A 22,143-nucleotide genomic window follows, 5' to 3' on the forward strand; every position below is an offset into this window, starting at 1 on the left:
GGAACCAGTAGCTTAAGGGAGAATGAGGAGATAAGCTTTCTGCCTGAAACATTATACACTACACTAACCGCTTTACAGCCACAAATACTTGCTCATCTAAACAACGAGGCTGTTTACAATTACAAATAGTCACACCAGGCCTCTGATTATAAGCCCTTACACTCACAAAGTACAACAACAGGGAAAATAACAGCAAGCTTTTCCACACATCTTTTTTTAGAAATTCAGACAGAAAAAAAAGATGGCAGTATAGTACTATGATTTCTCCACTACAAACACTGCAGTGAAATTTGGCAAGTTGGATCTCAATAAATTCTTCTGAATGCTCTGGATGGAGCTTAAAATAGGTTTATATCATATCGAGCTGTACAGATGTACAGTGTAACAGATTGCTATTATCTCAGACTGGGCATCAGTTCAACCACTTTAAAAAGCTGTTTTATAACAAAACTCAGCATATTAAGAATATGCTATAACACATTTTTCAACACTAAAATACCTCCAAAATATTATAATTAAAGCTACTACTGGCAGCTGACATTGAGGGGTTAGCCATAACCATACTTTCCAAAAGGTAGTAATTAGGTAATGCAAAGACACTCACCACTTTAACCTTGATATGCTTCACTCAGGAAAATAAGGTTTATGAACATCACACAAATGGATAGACTGAACCACAAAGAGACAGCTCCTTGAGGCAGAACACCTTCTGAAAAGCTTGACAGTTTGCATTCTCAATAAGCCAAACCCAAGTCCATTTACTGACTGACTATAAAATGCATATTTTTTATTTCCAGTGTTGACAGCTTAGTTTTGTATTGCCATCCTGAGTAAGATGTTCAGCAGCACAGTGCTACTAAAGGTTGCCTTAGCTTGTCTGGTTGTTCGTGAGGCAAGTTAAGTAGTTTGAGAGGAGAAAGGTGAAAAGTCTTGAAATACAGAAGACTAGACTGGAATTAAATCAAGTAAGGTGGAGCTTTTCTCCAATGGTAACCTGGATTTGTTATATCCTTGCCTGATTTTAGAACCACCATTGAAAACATGTACCCATGTAAGCTGAAGAATTATTTTTAACTATTTTATCCAATAGAAGGAGATGATCTGTGTGTCTAAAGTAAATGACAGCTAAATGAGATCAGATGTGTCACTATAATTTAAATGAAAAATGAAATCAACACCACATAATTTAGAAAACATTAAGGAAATGCTTGATGATGGATTTACTATAGATTCTAATTGATTATCACACACAAACACAAACAAACTGCAGATAATAGATGTTCTGTGTCTGATAACTTCTGTAGTGGAAACAAAGCTTATGAGGATGTCTACCAGTGTTTCCCCTATAATTGTACAGGCCTAGAGGGCTGCCAGGCCAACGAGAACCCCCACCAAGCAAAAAAAATATTTTTTTTTTTGTTAATGCCAAAAATAATGCTAAATATCCATTCATTCGTAAATCAATAGCTTTTGGGGGCCTCTCTGTGCAGCGCTGTTCTGAAACATGAGTCAAGCTCTGTGTCCTTGCCTGGAAAACTCTTGGTAGGGTAGCTGTTTTTAAGGATTAGGGCAGTGCGTAATGTGTGTGTAGCGAGTGTAGCATAGGCTATAGTGTGTCAGTTAATAAATGTTCCCAAATGCTCCCCAACTGCTGGAAAAGCATTTGAACATGACAAAAGTAGTATTGCCTAAACTAATCAAAAAATAAAGGTTTTATTGATCATTTCTGCCATTTATCGAGCATATTTGTTTAATTAACTCCTGGAGAGAGAGAGACAGGAGCATGTAGAACAACTGGACTGAGCTTAACTACTGAACTTGATCCTGGTATCAATGAGAGAGAATAGATAAAGATAGATACATAGCTAGTGATATACACTTATACAGAGAGATAGTGGAAATAACTACAGAGATAAAGAGCAAAAGATAAAATATATGTACTGTGTGTGTGTGTGTGTGTGTGTGTGTGTGTGTGTGTGTGAGAAAGTGTCGAACTGTGTCCATGAGAGCCACGTGCAGCTAGAGGGCGTGTCTCCCACTGTTATCTCTCTGCCCTTCCACCAAGCCTCAGAAGGTCAACACCCCTGACCCTACCCTGGGCACACTACCCCCCCCTGCATGTCTGTTGTCTGTGTGGGTGTGTGCATGTGTGCAACCCCCGCTGTGCTGCTGGGCAACTGATGGAGAAGAGGAGGAAGGGTCAGGGAGGGTCAGCGGTGGCTCGGTGTGGTGTCGGTCTGCTTCTGCTGGGTAACGAGGAATGGGAGGCGCAAGAGGAGGAGGAAAAGGAACAGAAGGATAAAGAAGAGTGAAGCTGGGCTCCCAGAGGTGAGGGATAGGGAGAAGGATGGTGGTCAGAAGGAATGTACTAGGCCTTGAGTTGTGTGTTTAAGCAAGAGAAGGATGGACAAGAGGTGAAAGGTCAATCTGTATAACACCAGAGCTGGTTGCTTACTGGGCTGTATGTGCATGCACAGACACACAAACATATATACACCACAAAGAGAAAGAGTGGATTAAATCACACATGCACTCACAAGCACACAGAGGAACATAAGATGCTTAAACAAGAACTCAGTGAAATCCCAATTCTGTTTCGAAGAATGTTTTATTCCTAACTAACAAACTTGGCCAGATTCAAAACACGCACTGGAAACCAACAAACGCTGGCCTCTCTCTCTCTCTCTCACACACACGCGCACACACACACACACACACACACACACAGTACATCCACACAAGCAGGCATACAGACAGGTGTGGGGCTATGAAAAGGCCACGGTGTCTTTATAGTCAGCTCTCAGAAAAGGTTATTAGACATCAACTGGAACAGGCGGCTGTCTTGGCCAATAAAAAGGGGAGGCGTGGGTGTACGGGCCAAGGGGGTGGGGAGGGGGTCAAATTAAGGAGTGACAGGCGGACGTTAGGACTTGCCATACAGGTGAATGTAGATGGGACAGCTGCCAACACTGACATTTAACTGACATCAACAGCTAGCATCAGCCGTGTGTGCATGCACACTTTTGTTTATGTATATGACATGAGCAAGAGTCTGTGTGTGTATGTGCACTGAGACTGAATCTGAAGGTCAAATGGAATTATATACACACCCACACACACTGTCTGTGAGTTCCTGGTGTCCTGGTTATGATATGAATATGGAGGAGTTAGAGCAGAAGGCTCAGTGACACTGGGACAAGGTGATAGGAGTGGACAGGTGTGCGTGTGTGAGCGTACACCCGTGTGTCAGCGCTTTGTGCCAGGACAGCAGGTGGCTAGTCAAAGGACATCAGTGACCTTCTCCTTATACCTCCCTCAACACTCCTCCCTTTGTCCATCTTTCCCTCTGTCCCCAAGTCCTAATTCATCTCATCTAGTAGTGAGCACTCTGCGTCTGCACAACAAGTCATGGGCACATTGAGAAGATGAACACATACACATACACAGATGTGGGTGGTTTATTCATGAACTCGTGTGAGATGCTGTTTTGACACAGTGTTGCTGAATAATGTAAATGTGCAGCGTGTCCTCCAAGCAGAGGAAGAGAAGGGTGAGAAAGGCTGGAGAAGACGTGTGAAAAAAAGAATTAAATGGATGTGTGTGCGTGACATTCTTACCTTTAGAGGCTGATGGAGGCAGAACAACAGGTTTGAAATGGACATGGAGTCAGGGAGAGAGAGGAGATATGTACGAGGTGAGAAACAGAGAAAGACATTGCTCATTACTGTGAAACACAAATGATAACAGCACATAGTAAAAAACACACAAGCCACACACTCACTCTTTGTCTGTGAGGAGAAGGTCAAGGTGAGTTTGGCAAAGAGCTCATTGTTCTCATATTTATCCTCTTTTGCCTTGGTCCAGAAACTGTTCTCAGAGAGGTCCTCAGGTCCGATCTAAAAGAAAAAGTGTGTACAATGAGAGAAAGAGAGACAGAGGGGGATCAAATGAAGAAGAGAATGATGTATTGTATCTGCTAGTGAAACATATCATCAAATCGACTCCACTTTCCAAAAACGTTCATCTGTGCACCTGGTGAACAATGAGATGGGCAGAGAGAGAGGCAAGGGAATGTTAGTATAGGGAGAAGAGGAGGATGGAGGAAGGAAGGAAGGCACAAAGAAGAGAGGAAGAGGAGGAACAAGTAATTTTCTGTAATCTTTGCACATTGTCTCAACCACAAAGCAGCCTGAGCGTAAGAGCTCCACACACACAAATGCAAAGAAATACAGAGGGTTCTACCCCCCCCCCTCTCCCTTCTTTCTTCATTCTTACGCGGGTGCTCTCTCTCTATCCCTCCCTTTGTCTCTGTGTCTCTATTCTGGTCACAAGTCACAATTAACTTTGTATGTTTTTCCTTCACTTTCCAAGTGTTCTCATCAAGAGAAAAGAGAAAGAGAAAAAGTGAAACAGAGAGCGAGTGAGAAAGCAGTGGTAGTAAATTTACAGATATCAGGCCTTTCATTATGGACAAAGCCTCAGGGAAGGGGCGTAGGATGGAAAAGACAGAGAGTAGGGAAAGGAAATGTGATATGGGGATGAGCTGAAGGGGCAAGAAAGAAAGAAGGAGAGCATGCCAAAAGGAGGATGAGACCAAGCCAGAAAAAAAGTTAATTTAAATTACAAAAGAATACTGTCCTTTCTAGCTGCAATTTAATTATCTTTCAGTGGTGCAGTTAAAAGAAGGCAGCTTATTAAAAAGCAATTTCTGTGACATCCTCGTCAAACACTCTCACCAGCCTGAGAGAGTGAGAGAGTGAGAGAGTGAGAGAGAGAGAGAGAGAGAGAGAGAGAGAGAGAGAGAGAGAGAGAGAGAGAGAGAGAGAGAGAGAGAGAGAGAGAGAGAGAGAGAGAGAGAGAGAGAGAGAGAGAGAGAGAGAGGGAGAAGCTAAATGCTGATGAAGTCTGCTGAAGCCATTAAACAGTAGCTTTAGGCTAAAGAAAGACAGAGGGCCGTTTTGATGTTTTAACCATCACAGATGAGAGGGAGGAGAAGAACATGAAGCACATAGTCATGAGATACACGTGTGCATGCACGTCACTTTAGGTCAGAATCTCACTCAGAGTTGCTGCACACTTTTTGAAATCAAATTTAATGCTTTTTAAGACCTCGACAGAGAAAATTTAATTCCCTTTCCACAGCAAAACGAATGTTCATTAGTGCTGAGCTTTATGTTTGAAATCAACTTGACAATATTAATAGGGATATTTTCGTATCTCCATATAATCATATGTAAAGTCACATAAAGTAATGAAATGAATGGCAAATGCAATGAACTGTGTCTCACTGTTACATTAACATTAGATAAAACTCTGTATAAAAAAAAGCATTTTCATTTATAATTTTAATCTTAATTACATTGTGTTAAATATTAAGGCTGTTGTGGTCGTTCTCAGACTCACAGAGCAGGTTATAGTTCATTCTCCCCATTGAGACACACGTTATCTCGCTCAGAAGTTCTGAACATACAGTTTTCTACTTTTCATCCACTTTAACAGTCCATTAAATCTGTAAACACCAAATTAAAAGTCCACTCTCCTCCTTTATGCTGGCCGTTGCAGCTCTGCACTAAAAACATTATTATCCAGATTCTAGCAATTATCAGATATAACAGAGGACTTAATGTCTTCTCTGATCCCCCTGGCTAACTGTCTTTAGCTTAACATCGCTAGCTGGACTAGACTGAGTCATGACTGAAGACCAAACCATATTTAAATTAAGTGAATCCTGTGAAGAGATATTTCTCATGCAACTTGAAATCACCCATCATAATTAAAAGGAAGACTTTTTGAGACATGTTATGATCTTAAATTAAAATAAGCAAACACATCTTCTAATTGATAGTATTTTTTTCATAAGCAAGATGCAAAATTTCTAGAGATACCCTGGGCCTAATTAAACAAAACATCTGTTGATCCATAACTAACTGATGACAACTATGATAGCTCTTTTGAATACTGATAATATATTGACACTTTTATCTCAGGACTAACCTTGCTCCAGTTGGCTCTCTTCAGCTGGACCTCTGGCTTGTATTCTTTCTTAGGCTGGAGGCCAAAAGGCAGCGGAGGTGGTGCAGGGGCACCCCAGCCCCCCATGCCAAATGGTGGAGGTGGTGGCATGCCTGGGCCAGGCGGTGGAGGAGGCATACCCGGAAACCCGGGCGGAGGTGGTGGCGGTGGAGGTCCCATCCCTGGTAAGGGTGGAGGGGGTGGCGGTCCTGGCATGCCTGGTAAAGGAGGTGGAGGAGGAGGAGGAGGAATACCGGCATGTCCCGGTAAAGGAGGCGGAGGAGGAGGAGGAGGAATACCGGCATGTCCTGGTAAAGGAGGAGGCGGTGGGGGTGGGGGAACGGGCATGCCTGCCTGGCCTGGTAGGGGTGGGGGTGGAGGTGGAGGTGGAGGTGGAGGGGGCGCACCAGCATTCTGGCCAGGGAGAGGAGGGGCAGGTGGTGGAGGGGCCAAACCAGGTGTTGGCACAGGAACAGTGACTGTGATAACTTTAGTCTTGGCCTCTTCCAGATCTTTAGACAGTTTTTCAATCTGCAGGGAAGGGAAAATGTGTTGTTATACATATATTTTCAAACCATATGCAGTAATTCATCAAATGATGTCTTAACTGTATATTGTTTGTTGTTTATTCCACAAATTCACATTATTTTTGTACAGATTTGGCAATTTCCACCATTCCCAATGAATAGCATTGCCAGCAGAGTGATTATATTTAAGAGAAAAAAGGCAGAACAAAAGAGGAGGAAAGAGTGACATAGAGAAAGGATTAAAGCTTGGGCAGGATTGAATTTTGGGAAAGATGGGGAAAGAATGGAGGACAAGACGCAGAGAGAAAAACATAGCAGTGGGGAATTAAGTCCACAGAGGAATTCAAAATAAAAAAGGTTTCAAGAGTGGGACAAACTTCTAAATTAGAAAAGAGTGAATTTTTTTTTTATTTCAATACTGAAATACTAATTCCACTATTTATATCAGTGAGGCAACAATTCTTGAGAAAATCATTAAAATTTGCCAACTAATCCAGGGCTAAGATTGGGGTTTGAAGGGAATATACTATATGTGAGTTTAAGTACATGAATAGTAAAATGTATTTACTGTATGTGTTTAAAGTGTAAATTATCTGCATGTACAGTATGTGTGTGAAAAAGTGTCTGTATGCAGCGAAGCAAACGTGTCGGTTTCGTCGAACTCCGAAAAGAAGACAGTAACAGACATAAAGGGCCTCCGAGGCAAGCTTTCTTAGTGAGGCAGCAGATGAAGAGTTGGGCACGGCATCACACAGAGGGACAGTGAGAGATCTCTACATGTGAGGAAATCTTGGATGGGCAGTGCCTCAAACGGAGAGAAAGTGAGCCATCTTAGTATGAGAAGCATGTTTGATGCTTGGCTGTTGATGCTGTTGATGGTTTGGACAACTGTGTGTGCATATGTGCGTGTCTGTGTGTCTGTGTGTGTTTGGGCTTTTGCGTGGTGAGAAGATGACTCTGCTGGCATCAGCCGGTTTGGATGAAGCTCATTTTGGAAACTTGTATAGTTCTCTAACTGACAGACACTCACTCACTCATACACACACACACACACCTTGAGCAAACATGCACAGAGGCAGACTGTTCTGGGTCACTTGGTGTGTTTGTGAGTTTGGGTGTCACTATGAGGCAGAGTCCAGCTGGTGTGGCAGCAGGACACTGACAGGTAAACAATCTTAATCTTTGACTCCCTACTGTATGTGTGTATACACACAAGCACACACACACACACACACACATGCACACCCTATGTGTGTAACTTGGCCTTAAAAAATGTTTTTGTCCCATCTGCATCCTTTCCCTTTCTTCTTCTTTCTTCTCCCTTTAGTCACTCTTTATACTCCCTTTCCCCCACTTTCCACGTTTTCATCGAGTTTCTTTATCTCTTAAGGATTTGGCTTCTTTTCACAATATCTTTTTAGTTTTTTTCCCTCCTCTTTTCATGCCATGCTAGCAGTTGGGTAAATCATTTAAGGCCAGGGGGATTCTGTGTTTGTGTGGGTGTTCATAGATGTTGGACAACTTTTGGTGTTTAGACTTCTACAATATTATATTTCTCTAAGCCCAAAAATAGTTTACTTCTTGCAGCTTCAGCAGAAGTTTCTGTGTTGTGTATGTGTGTTTCCAGGCCATTAAGCAAAGCTGATTAAATTATCCGACTCAATCTTTATTGATTATGTTCTTATGTTTTGGTTCTCTCATATTGACTGTAGTATGAAGCAATGATTGAATAAATATAGATTGTTTGAGCTGGTCAACTGGACACAAAGATTTCTGGAAGTGTGATACAGGGTTCAACTCACTTTTATACACTTCAATACACTAAAAAGGTACAAACAATTTCTGTTTAGATTTGGAACCCCACATAGACAGGTGGGTATGTGTTTGTGTGTACCTGCTGTTGCAGAGTGCTTAGCTGTTGTTGCAGTCCCTGGTTCTCGTTCTCTCGCTCCTGCTTAGAAGAAGCCAGCTGTTCCTTTTCTTGGCTCAACTCCTGCAGCTTCTGCTCGTAGTCACTCTCCAGTTTCTTCAGCTCCACCTGCAACTCGTGGCGTGCTGTCAACTCTGAATCCAGCTAATGTACATGTTAACAGGCACAGAGAGGGACAGACAGTTAGGAGTTAGAGCATCCTAAAAAGTCCCAAGCAGACTTTTTGGTGATGTTTACATTTCTGTGTAGTGGTCAAACTCAAAGGGCCTAATGGAAGATACCAAAGTGTCCGGATACAGTTCCATTGTTGTAAAGGTGGTGTTCCTGTTAAGAATATTAAGCTGATTCATAGGATGCACAGACTGAGTTTGCAAATAAAATGTAATTAAGGTAAATCAAAGAATCCCTACACATCCCTGCAGTTAGTATCATACTGATACCATATGAGAAAGAAATGTTCATTTTAAAGGAGCCTACAAATAAAATATAAAAACATGAATTACTGAATAATAATAACCTAATTAATTACTAGTGAAATATCTTAAAATATTCTATTTTGTGCTTGACAAAAGCCATAATGTGAGACTAAACTGGCAGAAAAAAACGGGATTCACCTTTTCAGGATTTTGTAGCAAACAAGTATGCTTTATATAATAAAGGCTGTGTAAAATTAATTGGGAGTGGATACAGTTTTGCTGACAATTCAGAAAGGGCATTATCACAGGAATGAGATTGAGCTCAAAGTCCTCAAAGGTCAAATAATTTATAAACAATTCACTTACAGAGGGATGATTAAGGAGAAGTAAAATAATTTTGAAAATATGATAGAAAATATCAATTCCAAAAATACCACAACACTAGATTCTCAAGTGAAATATGGAAGCAAAGTGTGTGCACAAGCTTTTAGCCTCTCTCTTGAAATTGCAGCAGTTTCTATATCTCAAAGACCTGTAAAAGCCATTTCATGCAGTCTAGTGCCTTCAGTTTCATTGTATAATTTACACTGCAAATTAGTGTCAATTATTGAGTTAAGATGCTTCAGTGCACTTGTATGAGCTCACTTCTCACTTCCATTTTAAAGACTTCATGGCCATAAAAAAAAGAGATAGAGAAGCATTTTATCCCCTGTTTTAATGTTCTCATTTTCAGAAAATTTCAAGGATTTTTCTTCTAGGAAACTTGACAAACAGGATAAGAGTATTTTAACAGATGAACACATGAACACACAGACACACATGGCTGTTTAATTTGCAGACAGCAGATCCCTTACTCTTGCTGTCAACGTTCCGACAGCCTCATCCTTAATTCCTGCCAAAGAGACTGCCTGCAATTACCCCATCATACACAACTAGCGCTATGATGTGTGTGTGTGTGGTCAACGAAAATGAATCCAAGTGTGTTCGTGTAATGTGTGCTTCTGCGTATGTGTGTGCGTTCAATCGATATGAGACCATGTGCGAATGTGTGTCCTTATGTGTGCCTGCATGAAGGCTAGTTTCAGCTCCCTCTTTGCAATTATCCTGTCACTGGGACAGAAACATCGGGGTAGCAGCACATTGCAATCAAGGCATTTACCCACTTGTGTGAATGTGTGTGTGTTGGGTGTGTTTTTTTTGCTAGCCTTTAAGAGTATTTGTCTCTCGGGTGGCTGTCAGACATGTGTATGCTCATTCTCTTAGTCACCCTCTGTTCCTCCTTTTTTCTCATTTGTCATCCCAAGTCAGCCAGACTCTGGTCGCACAGAATTTCATTACGTGTCTGTGTGTGTGAGGGGGAAACATTAGCTTTTACAATTTATGATTTCCTTTTGTAATTGCTGTATGCTTCTTGGTAGACATGTAACTATGGCAGTGTGTATGGCATGCTTTTGTTGTAGGTTTGCCTTTATGATTTTCAATGCGAATGGATTTGTGTGTATTTCACCTTCTTCTCCAGCTCAGTGGCCTTGGCCTCGCTTGTTTGCACCTTGGTCTGGTCCACCATGTTGTCTGTGAACAATCCAAGAGAATGGAAAAAAAAGATGGAGGATTAGATAAGGGTTTCAGACAACACATCTGCACACATCTAGCCGTGAAGACATTGCACTCTTCAGTCTGGCGCATTCTGTGAACACGCATACATTTACAAACAGATACACACACTGAGCCGGTGTCCAATTTTTCCCTTATCACACTTCTCAAAGTCAAGATCCGTGAGACGATTGCGGAGGCATTTCTTTACAATAGAAGCTATCTGTTGCATTCTGCTTCTAAACATCATTATATTTTAAGTCGCCAATACATAAACCTTTGTCGGGCTGTGTGTATATATGAGAGGTGTGGGCACACTGATTCCCCTCTTTCCAGACTACATTATACACCACTTTTTTCCTTTTTCCTCCCAAAAAGACTGCGCTAAAATAAAAGAAAGACCATATAACAGCCTGAGAGTAATCCATTATCAGGTTCTGCTTGGCGGAGGATGGGGTGAGAAGGACAGAGACTGACCAACAGGGTACTTTTACAGCATAATTGCAGGATCTACAGGTGGTTCAGTGCCCAAGGGCTTACCGAGCATGTGCAGTAAAAGAGCTAATTAACATGAAGATGAATGCCACAAAGTCACTGGATCAAAGACAGCTAATCATGATGCCCAGGAGGGGGATCAAACAGATAAGATAGCAGAGAAAGAAGGGCTGTGAATAGCTAAAACTGAAAATGAAGACATTACATAAACTTATAGAAAGTGAAGCATACCGATTGTGGAGAGATAAAGTGTGAGTCTTCAGTTGCGATGAAAATATGGCTATTGGATAAAAGGAGTTGGAACTACGCAAGATTCTGTATATCTAGATAAGCTAGTAAGTAAGGCAGAGCAAAATGAGAAATCTATTTTGTGAAAAGAGAAGGTTTTGCCGGATGAAAGAACTTCACAATAATATGCCAACCCACATACAATTTCAGAGTGTGCATTTGTGTATGAGTTTACATGGTTATTGGATGTGTAATGGAGGGGAGGGGTGGGGGGCGTACTTCTGTCATGGTGGCGAGGCAAAATGGGACAAACTTCGAATAGAGAGCACTAAGGGAGACAGAATGTGGGGGAAAAAAAACTGTGCTGAATTTCAGAGTTCAAAGAAAAACACTAAATAATGCATGCAGGGCAGAATTGGGCTGCTTTCCACCGATAATAACTCTGGCAGCCTTAAAGGAGGCCAGCCAGCCTGTGTGTGTGTCAGGACGCATTTAGAAGCAGTGCAATTAGAGCCTCCTGCGGTGAGCAACGGAGACCTGCCATAGGGGAGTATTGAACTCTTGAGACATGGCCTGCACCTTCATTCTGCTCTGGTTTAGTTTACAATAGTCCACAGGTGTTTTCAAGTCAACATTTAGAACTGTCACTCAGGTTCATCAAATCCACCAGTATGCACCACTTTCCAATAAAATATAATAATTTTTGTATTCAATAGAATGACAGGCAATGACATGTGTCAGTGGTCATCATACTACTTTCTTGATTAGCTCGCATCCGTGAACAAGGACATCAGAAAGCAGGATAAAGGTAAAGAACTTCTACACCTGGTAGGGATTCTGCGCCTTGCTCACAGAAACTTGAACATAGGAGATTGTTGCAGACCACCAGTGCTTGAAAAATTACCATCTAACCAATCTATTGTTGTGTCGGGGATCAAACATTGGCAGGGGACGAATACATCTCACCTGCTATATTGTGAAAGTAGACTCTTGGGACTGCTACCTTTGATAAATCTTTAATCCTCTTGATAAAGTTCATTTTATACCATCAACCTATCACTGTAAGACCTGTAGCACAGTTCAGCCCACACTGATACACACTCCCTCTCTGGCTCCACCCTGTGGTGTTTCTGGGTTTCTGCACACACACATACACACTCATGACCAAATTAACATTGAATAGCATAGCACAAGGATATCACCACTGGCAGCAAGACACAAACTGTGTCAGTGATTGGACTGGGGAACAGAGTACTGGCCAACACTGTTCAGTGAATTTTGTGACAATTTGTTCTTTCACACCTGTGCATGTGTGTGTACATACAAGTTTATTTGATAGCCGTAGCTCTAAATGTCCACCAACCAAACCAAGGTAGTCACTGCAACCCAAATATATGTAAACATGTGCACTTACAGTAAGAGATACAAAAGGGAAGACTTGTCCCTTTGTGTTCTTTTGTCACGACTCACCTATCAAGCCTTCAATGTTGAAGCTGAGGTTACGGCACTTGAAGTCAGGGTCTGCCCCATTCCTGTGAAGCACGATCTGAGCGATACACTCGTCTATCAACTTGTAGTACTGAGGCCTGTGGGAAGGAAGGAGCGACAGATTTACAGACAGATTGATTAGAAGACAGAGAGAAAGAACTAGATAGAGATCAGGGGAAGATTTTAAGAGAAGGATGGAAGAAGGGTAACAATACACTCTCTGCAACAAACTTCGCATGTTGTGTCCACAATGACAATTATCAATCTATTTATGTGTTTGACAACACTAGTCTAGTTTGCATTAACAAGAAATCTAGCACATTATGTGAGCAGTGGATGGGAATGACAGAGAGCAAGCAGGTGCATTTGTTCAGACAAATGTGTGAACGCACATGCTTTGTCACTTTGTCTGCAACTGAGATTGGCTGTCTGTGCGAGTACGACAGTTTGAGTTTGTTGTCACAGAGATTGATTGTGAGCAACTGTGTTTGTAAGAGTGTGTTGGTATATGTCCAGCTCCCTGTGTCTGATCAAGCCAGTTTCACATAGACACTCAATTTTGAAGGTCTCTTATTCCCTGACCCATTAGATGCTGCCAGAGTCAAACTCAATACTTTATTTATTCTGTCTACCTCCCTCTCCTGTCTCTCTTAGTCATTCTGCCTTTGTCTAACACTTATTCCACTCCTTCACTATGCTTCAAGGTTTTTTGTTTTTTTTTTCCCCTAAAGCTTAGATTTATCCGTGGAGCGAGAGAGACATCTAGTGTAATTTTGGAAAACTGAGTTAAAAGGAGATAGATTTGTATTTGTCTACAAATCAAATATTACACTCTTCGTGACCCTAAAAAAACCTGAATTATGACTTCAGGTAGAAAAAAGAAAGCAGTGTAGGACTATGTCTGTAGACATTTTGATTAAAAAATAAATATACAGATACTATATTTTAAATGTCATCTATTAATCTCTGTACAGTCTATGCACATGCACAGTATGTTCATTCCTTACACAACTAAGTATGACCATTCACATGTTTTGAATGTTGAGTTATGTATTCTAGCAAGTTACCAGGTCTCCATCTCCATTTGAGATTGAAAAGCAGTAAGAACAAGAATGAAAAAAGAAGAAGAAGCAGGTACTCTTTCATTCATTCCCACACAAATGCTAACCCTTCCATTCCCTGTACACCTCTCCCTCACTCTCTACCTAGCAATTTACCTCAAGTCTCAATTTCTTATTCATTATTGTCTTGCCCTCCACCTCCCTTCTCTTTTCATCTGTGTAATTACCAAGCTGTATTTCTTGCCACTCTACAAGCTCTCCCTCCCACCCTCACTTCCTGTCTCTCTGTGGAGTCTATTACAGACCACCTCTATTGTGCTCCACCGAATCACCTGGACGGAGAAAGCAGGATAGAAGAGAAGGAAGGATAGAGCAGCTGGGACCATTTGATTGGGCCAGACATGCCTCTTCCATCCACACCATTTACTCCCCAAACCCAGTGCTAAAAATAACCACAATTTCCTGCCTGTCTGATACCATCAAGGCAACACAAGACCAACAACACAACTAACTCAACTCAAAAATGCGCATGCCTACACATTTGTGTGTGTTTTGCCTACTCTCTGTGATATTAAGTTAAGCAAGGCATTCCTCCTTTTGTGTTGAGAAGGAAATTGGACATGTGTGTGTAAATGTGCATTTACATATGCCGGACAACTCTTGCCTTGTCCTCAATATTATTCTATCCCTGTCTTGTCATTTAATCCTTCTCTCTTCCTTTCTCCGCTGTTTCCACGGCTAAACCCCCAAGAGCTTTGGAAGACACAGGGAGAGACATTAGCATATTACTGGTGATAAGAGGTGATGGCGCTCATTTCTATTAAAATGGAATTGGACTTCTTTGCATGTATTAATTTCACAGATTTGGAATGGTGCTCTAGAAAACAAACAGCAAATGGAGAAAAGGGCTGAGGTGAAAGAGGGGTGAATGAAGAGAGAGAAGAAAGTTCTCCTTCCTAAGTTCTCCTTGGTTTTTTTGGCAAATTTTATAGGAGTGCGCAGGCGCTGTAAAACAAATTGCCAGTGATAGTTACACACATCCTATATGTATATGATACGATGTATGTAAGTATGATCGACCATCAAATTGACAAGTCGATTGACAAAATCAATTATACTTTTTTGACGTAACTCAATATTGATATTGTAACAATACTTTTGGAGAGAAACTACTGGTGCTGTGCATGAAAAGTGAGAAATGTGATTCTCCTTCTGCAATTCTTTTGCAATAAGGATTTCTGCCTTTTCATTTCAACTCTAGAATATTTTCCATCATCTTTGCACTGTTGCTACATGGAGTTTTTCTCTGTCCATCTAAAAATACTGTCATTATTTATTGTGTGATGTATTATATATCTGCCTGCCTCTGAAGTGTGAAGTGATATCATCAAACAAAGGCATTTATTATATTTTTCATCTAATTTAAACACTCATTTTTGAAACTGAGACAGTTTGCCTAATTTTGGTTTATATTACCTATAAATCTGGGCAGACACTGCATTTTTACTATTCTTGCACGTTGTGTTAACTCACACTACAGTTTTAATCAGCTTTTCTGCACAGCCAGAACCTGTGATTGCTATGCTCACACTATATGGATCAGTTGACTGGCCACGACATGGGTGCTCACACTGAATGTAAGCACAGAACCCCCAGTCGGTTTTGTCCAGTGAAATTTCCAATAGTTTATTCAAGTTTATTCAAACAAGACGACCGGGTCCTCAGTAATGCTGACAAAAAGAGAGAAAGGCAACATTACTTAAAAATAAATAAATAAATATGTAGTTGCAGGAGACTGCAAGGTGCAGAGAATATGATCTGTCCGTTCTGCTGAAAAGTTCAGTTTAATATCACAGCACAACATATAAAATACCTCTCCAATTTCATTAACAAGCTCAACACATAACTGATCTTTTGACAGCAGCCGCTTTAACTGCACGTCAAATTCTAAAATCCCAATTCTAAAATCAGTCAGGGGCGACCAATTCAGTGTTAAAATCTGACTTAATCCATACAGTGTCTGCCCAATTTAAGAAACAAATGTATCACAACGATAGAACAGCAGTAATAAATAAATACCTTATGATACAGTATCTAGTCTCTTACAAACAAGATTATATCCACAATTCAGCTATAATATGTAAATGTGGGTCCTCGTGTGTGTGCAGGAGTATTAGTGAGAGAGTGTTGACATGTATGAGTGTGTATATGTGAGTGTGCATTACCTGGCCATATAATCATTACGAATCAGCAAGAGGTGCTGCATCAGGGACAGGAAGTAGCCTTCAGCCTTGGAGTCCTTGGCTGTGTTGGCTAGGATCTCAAACACCTCCCTCACATCATTGAAGCAAAACCAGTTAAGGCTCAATTTACACAATAAAGACAGGAGTTCAAAACAAACATTAAATACTCTGTGCACAACATCTTCAATAATCAATATAAAAAAATAAGTTACTTTGTCAACTTTGAATATTCGTGCATCAACTTTGCTACATACATTACTTACACACTGTAATTCTGTGTGCTGGAGAGTTACAGTGAAATACAAATAAGACAAAAGTCAGTCATATGATAACCTTTGTTGGCAAAGTATAAGCACAAAATCAGTTCTATCTGACAAGTATGTTTATGTCTTCAAACTTTTACATTTACTTGACCTATTGTGTTACATTATCTCTGTGTTTTATCAGATGTGCAGGCAGCAGATATTGCAGTGAGGAAGCCTAGGAGACACCTGGTGTTGAAAATTGTAACTGCATGCCAAAAGCAACAAGAAAAATGTACAGGTGCTGGTGAAATTCCTTCTTGAGTAATTTTCAAAAGGTACATTGTTGCAGTAAAGTTCCATTTCTTTATATCGTAACCTGTCCCTCAAGATACAATAAGACCATGTCCTTCGCAGCCTTCCCTTGAAATTTTTACAGTATCTGTGTCTAATTAAAGTCAGTCATTATAGATATGCAGGTTCTATCGGGATAGACAATAACTGCATAAAATGCACTCAAATCAGGTCCAGTTGTTCCAAAGACCAGCAAGTGGTCACACTGACATCAAAGTGCAGTAGCATAAACCTTCCATATATATATAACAACAGAAATGAGCAACTAAGTAGTTTCTATTGTTGCTGTGTACCTGATTGGACTGCCTCTTATGTATATTTATAATAAAATCAGATAATCCAGACTCACAATAGAGCACAAAGTTGACCAGAAGTTGGCTGTTAGCTTTACAACACTACAGATGAGTAACTAATGCTTGCAGGATGTTGCCTACAAGATCATGCTTATTAAGTAAGACAGTGGTCAGGCTGATCATACAAGGGAAGAGAGGAGCAATCTGATTTTGTGTAGATCACAGACTCATTTTTATATTGCAAGGAATATGTGAATATAATTCTATATACCATCTGTCTGTCATATATACAGTGCTGCTTGAAAGTTTGTGAACCTTTTAGAATTTGCTCTATTTCTGCATAAATATGACCTAAAACATGATCAGATTTCCACTCAAGTCCTAAAATTAGATAAAGAGACATCAGTTAAACAAAAGAGACAAAAACTTTACACTTGTTCATTCATTTATTGAGGAAAATGATCCAATGTTAGATATTTGTGTGTGGCAAAAGTATGTGAACCCCTAAGATTATCAATTCATTTGAAGGGGAAATTAGAGTTGGGTGTTTCAATCAATGGGATGACAATCAAGTGTGAGTCTGGGAGGCCATGCCTTATTTAAAGAAGAGAAATCTGGGTTTTCACTGTCAAACTCTGAGCTTCACCACACAGGTTTGTGGAAGTGTGTCATGGCTCAAACAAAGGAGATTTCTGAGGACCTTAGAAGAAGAGTCCATCATCAGGAGAACATTGAACATCAATGGTGTGTATGGCAGAGTTGCAAGGAAAAAAGCCACTTCTCTCCAAACAGAACATTGCTGCTGTCTACGGTTTGTTCAAGACCACGTTGATAAGCCAGAAGGTGAGTGGAACAATGTTCTGTGGATGGATGAGACCAAAATCATACTTTTTGGCTTGAATGAGAAGCGCTCTGTTTGGCGATGAGCAAACACCGCATTCCAGCATAAGAACCTTATCCTATCTGTGAAACAAGGTGGTAGTATCATGGTTTGGGCTGCTTTGCTGCCTCTGAACCAGGACAGCTTGCAATCATTGATGGAGCTATGAGTTCTGAGTTGTACCAGCAAATTCTACAGGAAAATGTCATGGTATCTGTCTGTGAACTGAAGCTCAACAGAAAATGGGTCATGTAATAAGACAATGACACTAAACGGCAAGTCGTTCTACCAAAAAATGGTTAAAGCAGAAGAAAGATAATGTTTTGGAATGGCAGAGTCAAAGTCCTGACTTTAATCCTAAAGAAATGCTCTGGAAGGACCTGAAGCATGTAGTTCATGCAAAGAAGCCCACCAACATCCCTGAGTTGAGACTGTTCTGTGAGGATGAATGGGCTAAAATTCCTCCAAGCTGATGTGCAGGGCTGATAAACAGTTACACGAAACGTTTGGTCGAAGTTATTGCTGCAAAAGGGGGTCACACCAGTTACTGAAAGCAAGGGTTCACATACTTTTGCCTCCCACAAATGTGTAAGATTTGAAAAAAAGATGAAAAAAATGATTTTTTTTTGGTCTCATTTGTTTAATTTGGTTCACTTTGTCAAGTTTTAGGACTTGTGTAAAGATCTGATCATGTTTTAGGTCATATTTATGCAGAAATACAGAAAATTCTAAAGGTTTCACAAACTTTCAAGCAGCACTATATTCTTTCATTATGAAAAACACAGAAAGCGAAGTCTATTCCTGTCACTCACCAAACTAGCTGATCCTTTTATTTTCAAGGTCAAAAGGTAGATCCTAGCAATTTCTACTGAGGGACAATTTGCCCAGTGGAAGGATATTCCATCTCAATGCGGATGTCATCGAGACGTGCTTTGAGGTCCTCAGAGTCATCTTCGGCCTGCTCATCAAAAACAGTGAGCTGCACCCTCAGCTCCTCGTTTTCTATCTTCCGCACCTCCTGCAGGGAGAGGGATAGGATGCAGGGAGAGGGATGGGATGCAGGCAGAGGGATGAAAAGGCAAGGGGGAGAATTGCAGGAAAAGTTTGACAATCAAATATTTTTTTGAGTTGAGAGAAAGTTTTTACAGCATATGAGTGGGTTAGCAGGTCAGCAAGACAGAGGCATCAAGAGTGAGAGAGAATCAAGAATAAAGTTGTGCGTGTGTATTGTTGGACAGTCACATTGACAGAGAGATCAAGAAAGTGGTTTCTGTACCGTCAGTATCTCTCTGAGTCCCAATCTTAGCAGTTCAGAGCGAATATGGATCCTGAAGTCCAACTCCTCTCCTTGGCTGATCAAGGCATTAATTAGCTGCATGCAGCCACCCTGCCAAAAATACATCATAAAGTCAGCTTCACAATTCAGACTAATTGGTTAGATAATAACTGTAATACAAAACACAGTATTTATCATCTGAGTTAGTCTTTTACACTGCAGAATGCATAGAGTAGTATTGCCTATTGAAAGCAATTGGGCTGGTGTCATTTGTCAAACAAAAATACACACAGGGATTTATAATGTTGAATTTTTTGTGTTCATCTGTGTGTGTGTGTGTACCTTAAGAGCAACGTTGTGAATGTTCATGCCAGTCAGAAGAGGCTGAAACCTCTCAATTTCCCGTTTCTCCGCCTCCTCTGTGATGGCCTCCAAAACACGCTCATGACTGCAAAAAAGATATAAAGACAGTTATGCACTTACATATCACATTTTGTTGTATATAATTACATGAAAAAAACACTAATAGAACATATGTTATGAATAAATAGTATACAGAAAGTAAAAGTACATTCTGTTGCTTTAATTCAACCATCAGTTGAAACCTGACATTCAGGTTAAGTTCAGGTTTCTAATCGATGTGATTAGAGTATTTCAAGATTGTAAATTGGTATAACACTGCATATTAGACTTGTGTCCCAGAATTTAACTGTGGGGAAGAGTTAGCTGTCCAAAGCCAGTTATGTGTGTTAAACTTTTTGAACCAAACAGTGTTAACCTGTCACTAATGCTTACAGGTTCTCTGGGTGCTCCAAAATGGAGATGGCAGAGAGAAGCTTGACAGCATCCACCATCATATGAGGCACCCTTGGGTTGATGGCTCTGACCAGCAAAGGAATCCCCTCCTCTGACTCCAACATGGATTTAAGACCGTACTAAAGGGGAGAGAGAGGAAGGAGGGAGAAAGAAAGCAAAATTAGGTTTAAGTCTTTTAAAGTTCCTTTCCTACAGCAGAGAAAGTCAGGACTTTCAGGATTCAAGTCATAGTGTTCACCAGAAGAACGACTCTTTCTTGGTTCAGATAAAATACTCAAAACATTCTCAAAGGCTGTATGTGACTGCATTTAATGTACTGAACTGAGTAAAGGTGGTCACACTGACTTCCTGCCCTCTAGTGGTGGACTTGCTACACTACAACCAGGACAGAAAAGGACCTAGTGATTAATCTATTACGAGTTCTATTACTTAGAAATACATACTATTACTTCCTGAGAAATCTTCTATTAAAGTATTTTAATTTTATTTTAAAAACTTCAATACCTCCTGAAAAACTTAAATATCAAAGCCCTCCAGAAAAAAACAGAACTCTTGTGACCAATACAGGAAGTATTTTGATGGAAGTAATGAAACACTTAAGGGTCTTACCTTGTTGTTCATGAAGGCTTTAAGACAGCGAATGATCTCATGTTGACATTTCACACCCATCATTCTAGTAGGAGGAAGACAGACAATGAAAAACATTGCAAACACACTGCTCGAATGTATATTGTCATATTGTTCTATTCTGTGGTTTAAGTGTCTTACGGGTACTCGTCTTTCTCCTCTTGTAGTCTTCTAAGCAGGTTCAACAGCAGAGCCAGGCCCTCATCTCCAAAGTTCTGCACCCAACTGGAAGTGACAAGACCATATGATCAGTGCATTTTCTTTTTTACATTTTCAAATTTTGATATTGCTACTCTGAAACCATTCCTGAATACACATATTTGGCTTTACATTTTAATATTATAGGCACTGTTAGTATCTGTATATAAGTACACATGTGTATCACCTGACAGGGTTGTTATTGAGAGAGACTCGAAGAGATTCCAGACAGCCCAGCAGCTGTGCGTCTCGGTAGTCTGACTTTAACTCCTGGATGTACATCATGGCTGACCTGGAGCTCTCCTTCTGGTTTTGGCCCTAATGAACAATACACACGGACACAGTGGGCACACAAACACAAATTCACTCTGTGTTCTGCATTTATATTTGTCATCTCACAGGTTATAATTGGTGTAATTTCCACAAGAAAGCCCTACAGCATGGCACCAAGGGCAACAGTCAAGCCTAATTTGAAATTTTAATTTGCAGAATTAAATGGTACTGTGTGTATGATTTTCTCTAAATGGGCTTGTTCTACAGTTCAATGGACTGTGTTAGCAACCATCTGTGCTTAGTTATGTGGATCTTTTGAGCTACTCACCATCAGCATATTTGATCAAAATAGACCTGCTGCTTTTGAAATATTATTGACCTGACTACCAAAGAGTTAGATGGTGGTGATAATTTATCAACATTTCAGTAGTGAATACATTTGTATAATACATACAGTAATCCAGTCTTGACCTGAGTAAGGAAATACTTCAACTGCACAAACAAAGGCAATCCCTGAGCACAGACATTCAAGGTAAGGTCTTGGTCTGAAAATTGGTCTGAACCATTAGTCTGAGATCGTATTGTCACCATAACCATTTCAATTTGATTACTTTCTTTTTCTTTGGCCTTGTCAACTCTTAAATCTAACTTCATTCAATTTATTTCAAAAGTGAATATGACATAACAGGCAGAGGCACAGGTAGAGGTAACATGGACCCAATTTACACCTTGCATTGACATGCAATCTGTATCTGGATATTCTACTATTTGTATAAGGAAAAACACATGTAAATGCAAGGTGTAAATGCACTAAGAAAACATTGTGATTATACTGCGACCATATCTGGATGGGGCCTGGCTTGAATTGTGATTGAATCTCAGCAGGGTGTTGATGTAATCGGTACAGCGTAAGCACTTTCTTAAAGAGGAAAATCCACTCTGCAAGTTCAAAGGTTACCAAACTCTCTATCAAACTTCTTCCTGCTAGCCTAAGTAAGCCTTGAATAAGCTAAAAGAGGTAGTGGTAGCCCTAAGTCTCCCTTTCCAAAAAACAAATGACACACATTCACAGCATTGCTTCCCTTGATGTGGGACACACTGTTTGTTGACAATTCTGCCAGACCCGCCAAGCTAATTTGCATATTGAGATCCAATCAGTGTGGTTAGAATCAATATAACAAGCACTTATTA

The 22,143-nt window shown here is 40.4% G+C and overlaps 1 protein-coding gene across 2 annotated transcripts in view; it reads right to left on the minus strand.

The window, feature by feature from the left end:
- Nucleotides 1-3,447: 3,447 nt before the first annotated feature.
- LOC137189428 (protein diaphanous homolog 1) overlaps nucleotides 3,448-22,143 on the minus strand; it is a 47,142-nt gene continuing 28,446 nt past the window's right edge. For both annotated transcript variants that reach the window (XM_067599287.1, XM_067599286.1), the window contains 14 exons: nucleotides 20,867-20,997; nucleotides 20,623-20,706; nucleotides 20,464-20,527; nucleotides 19,834-19,973; nucleotides 19,381-19,486; nucleotides 19,039-19,149; nucleotides 18,662-18,780; nucleotides 15,976-16,092; nucleotides 12,672-12,787; nucleotides 10,393-10,457; nucleotides 8,434-8,613; nucleotides 5,995-6,543; nucleotides 3,782-3,896; nucleotides 3,448-3,626 (listed from right to left, as the gene is read on the minus strand). In XM_067599287.1, coding sequence (XP_067455388.1) covers nucleotides 3,463-3,626; nucleotides 3,782-3,896; nucleotides 5,995-6,543; nucleotides 8,434-8,613; nucleotides 10,393-10,457; nucleotides 12,672-12,787; nucleotides 15,976-16,092; nucleotides 18,662-18,780; nucleotides 19,039-19,149; nucleotides 19,381-19,486; nucleotides 19,834-19,973; nucleotides 20,464-20,527; nucleotides 20,623-20,706; nucleotides 20,867-20,997 — 2,061 coding nt within the window. In that variant the 3' untranslated portion in view covers nucleotides 3,448-3,462. The remainder of the gene's footprint in view (nucleotides 3,627-3,781; nucleotides 3,897-5,994; nucleotides 6,544-8,433; nucleotides 8,614-10,392; nucleotides 10,458-12,671; nucleotides 12,788-15,975; nucleotides 16,093-18,661; nucleotides 18,781-19,038; nucleotides 19,150-19,380; nucleotides 19,487-19,833; nucleotides 19,974-20,463; nucleotides 20,528-20,622; nucleotides 20,707-20,866; nucleotides 20,998-22,143) is intronic.

Source organism: Thunnus thynnus, chromosome 9, assembly GCF_963924715.1.
Source record: "Thunnus thynnus chromosome 9, fThuThy2.1, whole genome shotgun sequence".
NCBI lineage: Eukaryota > Metazoa > Chordata > Actinopteri > Scombriformes > Scombridae > Thunnus > Thunnus thynnus.